Raw genomic sequence first — 8,486 nt, 5'->3', positions numbered from 1 at the left:
AAGTTTTGATTTGTTAATGAAATAACAGTAACTAACAGTAATAAAAAAAAACATATAATACCTCCTAATTGCACCCCATACAAAAGATTAAAACTTTAAGAGGATTTTGTGACCGCACAGAGATATAATATGCTGAGATAGGACATTGTTTTGTCAAATTATTTATGTTTTATTTTCTTAATATCACTTTATTATTGGCAGCCTCTTCTTGACCTGGTCTTGTTTAAAAATAACTTTTCTATTTTAAAATTAACACTTACACAGCAGCACACTTGGAAAACAAAGAAAAAGTCAAAGGAAACAGGTCAATAAGTCAATTTAAATCTTGCTAACCAGAGACAGCATCCATTATGCTTGGCAAGGCCTTTTGCTGTTTTTTTCCATGAGTATTTCTCTTATGTTGCTTGACTAAAAATCGTTATCACATTTTACTTGCCACTTTGTGTAAGTTTTCCTCACCTAATGGAATGTGGGGCAGTTGGCCCACATCAACAAAGAATCTGTATAACATCTGAATAGCATCAAAGTGTATCATTCTGAAACCCCCCACCCCCCACTACTGCCTTGCTGTGGTCCAGTGGAAATGCAGCCCCTCCAGCAGTGGATTGGTCCAGTCCCAGACGCTGCTGCCATTCTTTGCATTCTCAGTGGAGGGTCCTCCTCTTAGGAATGTGAAGCGGATGATGCCAAGTGTGTCCTTGACCTTCTGGGCAGGATGCAGAGTGCTTCTATTTTCTCAGGCTTCTTCCTGATAAGGATGATCAAACGGTGAGATTCAAGATTTATTACTCAGGAATCTAGTTTATTTGCAGTTGTTCATGCTTTTATTCATGTCTTGATCCCTTTATCCATTTGCTGTCTTATTTTAGAAACTCACCGCATGAAACTATCTGCTAACACAACTCCAAAGCCTTCAGGTCATGCCCAACTTACAATTCCAAATCAGCCTTTTTGCTGACTTATCAGTTGTTTTGCTTTATTTTATGTGATGAAAAGGAAGATTCCTGATTTATCTAGCACTTTATACAAATATTAATTACTAAAAAAACCCATAAAAAACAGAAAAACAAACAAAACAAAACAAAACAAAAAACCCCAAATATTAATTACTTAACTGTTAAAGAGTAAATAAAATATTTATCTAAAATTGGATTTCTATCCTTTTATTTATACTTTTTATTAATGTCCCAGGTTTTTTGTTTTTGTTTTTGCTTTCAAACAACTTTCTCTCAAAAGTGTCGATTTCTTTTTAACACCTGCATCTATTAGACCCCAATTTTTTGGCATCTTAGTACATTTTGTACTCTAGACCTTTATGAATTCTTAAAAAAAAACTTTATGGTAGTTGAAAATGATAAGTTATTTCTAAACCATGTCATAAAATGATAACAATCTTCATAATAACAACTGGATTTTAACATTCACCATTAACACTTCTATTTTTTTTTATTTCTTAAAACAAGCCGAACAATAGGTACTCTTATGACTGCAAGTAAGAACTGTTTTGTTTTATTTTTTCCCTTTGAGATACAATTTCACTTTGTAGCAATAGCCTGGAACTTTCTCTTTAGTCATTCTGGGCCCCAAACTTGTGATCCCCTGAATGTCCAGTGTGCTGGCATCACAGACATGTGCCACTATATAACATGGGTCAGATGTGTCTTTTGCCACCTATATTTGGGTACTGGGGGTTCTTCTTTTTCTGTCTTGATGACCTTTGGGCTAAGAGTTGTTTTTACATTTTTAAATAGGGAAGGGGACCAAAAAGTCCTTATATAATTTATATATGAAAACATATGAAATATAAATTTCCATATAATAAAATTTCTTGAATTTCTTGAAAACAATGCTATTCACTTGCTGGCTCTTCATCTACAGTTGCTTTCATGTTGAAATCGTCTGGTAATTATGACATAAATCCTATAGCATCAGAGCATAAAATACAGGAAGTCCATTGGTCCCTTAGAGGAGAAGAGACATTAGGGATAGAAGATGTAAAGGAAAGTACACCACAGCACTCACACATACAACTGTGCCAATTTACCTCCAGGCCCAGTCAACTCAAATGATGCCCATGTGAACAGGGACACACTACCCACTTGAGGTGAAATTCATGAACCAGCAAAATCAATGGATTTTCTCGGTAATATGTTGCATAGGTATAGGTAATCAAAATATCTTACAGCCACCCCATAAAGAAGATATAGAGGCTCTAAAAATGTATTTAATTCAGCCAAGTTCACATAACTTACAAATTGGGAACTGCCATTGTAACCCAGGTCCTTTGATTTCTAAGCTTTATTTATGGCATAATCCCAACATATTCAGCCTCCTTGCTACTCCTATAGATCATAGATCTATGACAGCCCTCATTGATTCAATAAAGGCTACTGACATTTATTTCCACACGTACATTACATTCAGCTTTGGAGAAAGATGAACTGAACTGAAATGGAAAATATTAACTCTCTGCTTAGCTATGAGGATACCATAATTACTAAGGGCAATTATGTGATGTAATGTAATATATGTGAGATATCAAACATGATAAATCCAAACTAAATACATTTATATTGAAGACAGGGGCCTTCTGAGGCCAATTCTAGACAAACTTTTTTATTTTTAAGTTCTGCACTTAATACTACAGTGTTCAAACTTCAAAAATAAGCGAGTAGGTAATGAAGAGATAACTAGAAAACTCTTTTTCATGTACTCACAACTTAGCTACATGTTAGCTTTTAAAAGATTCTTTTTAAGTTACTTGTTGTCTTCCATGCTTAAGACATATATAAACACAGCTGGATGGGAATTGCCCAGCTGTAAACCATTAACACTGAGTAGCAATTGACAGCAGCAAGCAGGAACCTCGAGAACGTGCTTTGGGTGGTAGGGTAAAGAATGTGAAGAAAACACTCACTAGTGGTCCAGGCTGATTCTAGAGCTTTTCTGAGGTCATCAGTAGTAAGGGGTCCTTAGTGAAGGAGGAGAATCTTTTAGAGGAGACCGAAGGAGAGGACCAAGACAACTAAAACATCTTTTCAGTTAAGGGTCAGTTGCTATGCTCCATAAATATTGGCTTCCTTATTGTATCTTTATTAGCATATATTAATTATACATAATAATTATGTACTATGACATTTTCATATATGATGTATTTTGATCATATTTTAACCCACTAACTCTTTCTTGTCCCAACCATGCTGATGCCAGCCTTCTCTCTCCAACCAGTCCCTCTTCCGTTGCAATCTTTGCTTTCCTTTGTGTTTCTTCCCCAACTCATCTCTCTCTTTGAGAGGTGGTGCCCTTTGAGTTTATTAATGCTGCTTACAAAGGCATGGGTGATGGGTTATTTGCAGGGGTATGGGCACATTTCCAGGTGCCATCTGGCTGAAGAGAATGTCTCTACCTCCCAAGTTTCTGTTTCTTGAGGGAAGAAGCACGTCACTTTTATAGTACTTGACGCAATGGTGTATTGGAACTGTCTTACATTAGTTCATGAGAGCTTGTTTTTAAACTTTTAGTCATTATTATGACCCAGATGTTGAAAAGCTGTGATAAGAATATGGAAATTGGCTAATGATACAAATCAGGAGTTCTCCCTATCCCCCTAGGGTCAGTTGCCCAACAAACCACAAAAATGGACTCAATTAAAAATCATCAACCAGGATCTTCTCCTAGCTCTGTTCCCCAGACCCCATGCCCCAGTCTCATCCCTAGCACCACTGCGGAACACCAGATGCAGCCTTCCCTTCCCCTTCCCCACATCTCCTGTGGATCTCACAAATCATCCTCTCTTAACCTCTGTCTCCCAACTTGTTGCTTTGCCCTAGCCCCCAACTCTAGCAGGCTCCCTCTGCTAACCCAAGGGCAGTTCCTTTCAGACCAACAAGTAGATTGAAGGCAGACCCACACCTCTCCTATTGCTCCAGAGATCCAACCCCCAAGTCTCATCTCCACCTCTGTAGTAGGAAACCTGCTGTGGTCCCACTTTCATCTCTGAGCCCATCCCCAGTGGATCACAAAGATCATCTCCAACCTTCCTTCTCCCAGCTCATCCCAGTTACCCAGCCTCCAACACCAGCAGGTAGGTTCCCTGTGAACACACCAGCTGAACAGGCCAGGAAACAGGAAGCACACAGCCACCACAGTCACCAAAAACCAGAGAGCAAACAAAAACTAAGGAACAAATACCCACCCAGCAAAGACAAACCCAGAAAGTAGCACCCAGACCTATAAGCATCCCAAACCCAGATGCCTAGATGCCAGCATAAAAACATAATCAACAAAAGCCAGGGCAATATGTCTCCACTAGAGGCCAGTTATTTTACTTACTACAGCAGGTCTTGAACATTCCAACATAGCTAAAGCCCAAGAAAAATGCCTTAAAATCAACATTATGATCATAGAGGTCCTTTAAGAAGAAATGAGTAAATCCCTTTAAAAAAAACATGAAAACACAATTAGAGTAAATGAATAAATCCCCCTTTAAAAAAAAACAAACAGTTCAAGGAAATAAAACTGTTAAAAACCTGAGAATGGAAATAGGTAAAATAAAGAAAACTCAAACTAAAGGAATTCTGGAAATGAAAAATTTAGGAATTTAAAAGGAACTAAGAGGTCATCTCCATCAATAGAATGCAAGGAATGGAAAAGGGAATCTCAAGTGTTGAAGACATGATAAAAGAAATGGATACATTGGTTAAAGAATATGTTAAATATAAAAGAACTACTGACATAAAGCATCCAGGAAATCAAGGACAATATGAAAAGATCAAACCTAAAATTAATAGGTATAGAGAAAGGAAAAGAAACTCAGATCAAAGGTCCAGAAAATATTTTCAACAAAATCACAGAAGAAAAATCTCCTAACCTTCAGAAGGCAATGCTTATAAAAGTACAGGAAGATTACAAAACACCAAATAGATTGGTCCAGAAAAGAATGTCTTCTTTCCATACAATAATCAAAACAGTAAATATACAGGACCAAAACAAAACAAAAAAACTATTAAAAAGCTGCAAGAGAAAAAAAACAAGTAACATGTAAAGGCAGACCTGTTAAAATTACACCTGGCTTCTGTTACATTTTTGGTTGTGAGCCTAGCCTTTAATGTCTGAGCCATCTCTCCAGCTCTACACCTGACTTCTCAATGGAGACTCTAAAAGCCAGATGACCTGGACAGGTGTGCTGCAGACTCTAAGAGACAACAGATGCTAGCCACGACTACAACACCCAGCAAAAGTTTCTGTAGCCATTGGTGGAAAAAGTAAGTTATTCCATGATAAAGTCCAATTTAAGCAACATCTACAAATCCAGGCCTAGAGATGGTGCTAGAAGGAAAGCTTCGAGCTAAGAAAGTTAACTACAAGGAATAAATAATCTCACATCAGCAAAATCAAAGGAAGGGTGGCTTGAGTCCACCCCAACCCCTACAATCACCACCAAGAACAACAGCAAAATAAGAATCAACTACCCTTGGTCACTGATATCTCTCAATATCAGTGGTTTCAGTTCCCCAATAAAAGGACACAGACTAATACCATGGATGAGTAAACAGGATCCACTTTTCTGCTGCATATAAGAAACACACCTTCACATTAAAGGCAGACATTACCTTAGGATAAAGGTTGGAAAAAGATATTGCAAGCAAATGGTCCCAAGAAGCAAACTGGTGTAGCCATTTTAATGGCTACTAAAATAGACTTCAAACCAAAACTAATCAAAAGAGACAGGGAAGCACAATATATACTCATCAAAGGAAAAATTCACCAAGATGACGTTTCAGCTATTACCTATGCCTCCAAAACAAGGGCACCCAAGTCTGTTAAAAAAAAAACACTACTACAGCTTAAATCACATATTGAACCTCACATACTGACAGTGGGAGACTTCAATAGCCCACCCTCACCAATGGATAGGTCATCCAGACAAAATCTAAACTGTGAAATATTGGAGCTAACAGACTTTATAAACCAAATGGACCTAAATGATTTTTTACAGAGCATTTCACTCAAACACAAAATAATATACTTTCTTCTCTGCACGTTATGGAACTTTTTCTAAAATCAACCACATACTCAGACACAAGTCTCAACAGATACAAGAAAATTGAAATAACTCCCTGCGTCCTGTCAAGCCACCATGGATGCTGGTTATCAACATCAACAGAAGCCCTACAAATTCATGGAAACTCAACAACTCTTTACTGAATGAAACTTGGATCAAGACAGAAATAAAGAAATTAAAGACTTTCTAGAATTCAGTGAATACTCAGCATACTCAAACTTATGGAACACAATGTTAGTGGTGCTAAGAGGAAAGTTTACAGCACCAAGTCCCTACATTAGAAAATTGAAGAGCTCTCATACTAGCAACTTACTAGCACACCTAGAAAGCTTCAGAACATAGATTTTCAACCTGTGGGTCACCACCCCTTTAGGAGTTGTACGATCTTTTCACAGGAATCTAATATAAGAAATATCTCACATATCAGATATTTACATTATCATTCATAACAGTAACAAAATTACAGTTATGAAGTAGCAATAAAAATAATTTTATGGTTGGGGTCATCACAACATGAGGAACTGTATTAAAGGGTCATAACATCAGGAAGGTTGAGAACCATTGTCCTAGAACAAAAAAAAGTAAGCATACCCAACAAGAGTAGATGGCAGGAAATAATCAAACTGAGGGCTAAAAGCAATAAAACAGAAACAAACAGAATAATGCAAAGAATTAATAAAACAAACACATTGGTTCTTTGAGAAAACCAACATAATAGACAAACCTTTATCCAAACTAATTAAAAGACAAAGAGGGAATATCCAAATTAACAAAAACAAAAAGAGGGACATAACAACAGACACTTAGGAAACAAGAGAAACAAAAGGGCATACTTTAAAAAACCTGTACTCCACCAATTTGGAAAATCTAAAAGGAATGGATACTTTTCTCAAGAGCTGTTACTTACCAAAGGTAAGTCAAGATCAAATAAACTATTTAAAGATACCTATAACCCCTAGTGAAATAGAACAGTCATTAAGTCTCTTAGCAAACAACAACAATAAAACCCAGATGGTTTTAGCACAGAATTCTACCATACTTTCAAAGAAGAGTTATGGCCAATAATCCTCAAATTATTACACAAAATAGGAACAGAAGGAACATTGCCAAATTAATTTTATGAGGCCACAGTTACTCTGACACCCAAACCACATAAAACTGGAAGAAAGAAAATTATAGATCAATTTATCTTATGAACATAGATGTAAAAATAGTCAACAAAATACTTGCAAACTGAATTAAAGAACACATTAAAAAAGATTATCCACCATGATCAACTAGGCTTCATTCCAGATATTCAGGGTTCAAGTCACAAAAGTCAATAAATGTAATCTACCATATAAACAAATTGAAGGACAAAAACTACACAATCATCTCCTTAGATACAGAAAAAGCCTTTGACAAAATATAACACCCCTTCATGATAAAAGTCCTGGAGAGATTAGGGATACAAGGACATGTCTAAGCATGGTAAAGGCAATTTATAGCATGCCTATAGGCAATATCAAACTAAATGGAAAGAAACTCAAAGCAATTCCACTAAAATCAGGAACTAGACAAGGTTGTCCATTTTCTCCATATTTATTGAACTTGAGATTTTAGCTAGAGTGATAAAACTGAAGGAGATCAAGAAAATACCAATTAGAAAAAAAGAAGTATAAATATTTGAAGATGATATGATAATATACATAAGTGACTCTAAAAATTTCATTAGGAAACTTCTAGAGCTGATAAACACTTTCAGCAAAGTGGCCGGATACAAGATTAACTCATAAGTAAACAGTAGCCCTTCTATGTACAAATGACATAATGACTGAGAAAGAAATCAGGGAAACAAATCTTTCACAATAGCCCCAAGTAATTAAAAAATATTTTGGGATAAATCTAGTCAAACAAGTGAAAGTCTTCTATGATAAAAAAATTTAAGTCCTTGAAGCAAGAAACTGAAGAAGATATCAGAAGAAGGAAAGATTTCTCATGCTCATGGGTTGATAGGACTAATATAGTAAAAATGGCCATCCTACCAAAAGCAGTCTACAGACTCAATGTAATCCTCATCAAAATGCCAACACAATTACATATTGATCTTGAAAGGACAATATTCAACATGAAACCCTCCCCCCAAAAAAACAGGATACTAAGACAATCCTGAACAATAAAAGAACTGCTCGATGTCCCAGCATTCCAGATTTCAAGTTGTACTACAGATCTATAGTAATATAAACCACATGATATTGGCATAAAAACATATATGCTGATAAAAGGAATGGAACTGAAGAACCAGACACAAATCCACACTGATATGAACACTTGATTTTTAATAAAGAAGCCTGAAATACACACTGGATAAAAGACAGCTTTTTTAACAAATGCTGCTGGTCAAATTGGATGATAGCATGTAGATGCTAATAGATCCATATTT

The 8,486-nt window shown here is 36.2% G+C and overlaps 1 protein-coding gene across 3 annotated transcripts in view; it reads right to left on the bottom strand.

Annotated features, from left to right (window-relative positions):
- Positions 1-203: 203 nt before the first annotated feature.
- Positions 204-8,486, bottom strand: part of LOC311590120 (uncharacterized protein) — a 44,188-nt gene continuing 35,905 nt past the window's right edge. For all 3 annotated transcript variants that reach the window (XR_014776774.1, XM_084768993.1, XM_084768994.1), the window contains one exon: positions 204-748. Coding sequence is in view for 2 of the 3 variants with exons in the window: in XM_084768994.1 (XP_084625120.1) it covers positions 664-748 (85 nt within the window). In the remaining variant the exon portion in view is untranslated. The remainder of the gene's footprint in view (positions 749-8,486) is intronic.

The sequence above is a fragment of the Acomys minous genome, assembly GCF_964271855.1.
Source record: "Acomys minous genome assembly, chromosome: 19".
Taxonomy (NCBI): Eukaryota; Metazoa; Chordata; class Mammalia; order Rodentia; family Muridae; genus Acomys; species Acomys minous.
The sequence above is the reverse complement of the archived record's forward strand: the minus strand, read 5'-3'. Positions and strand labels throughout refer to the sequence as shown.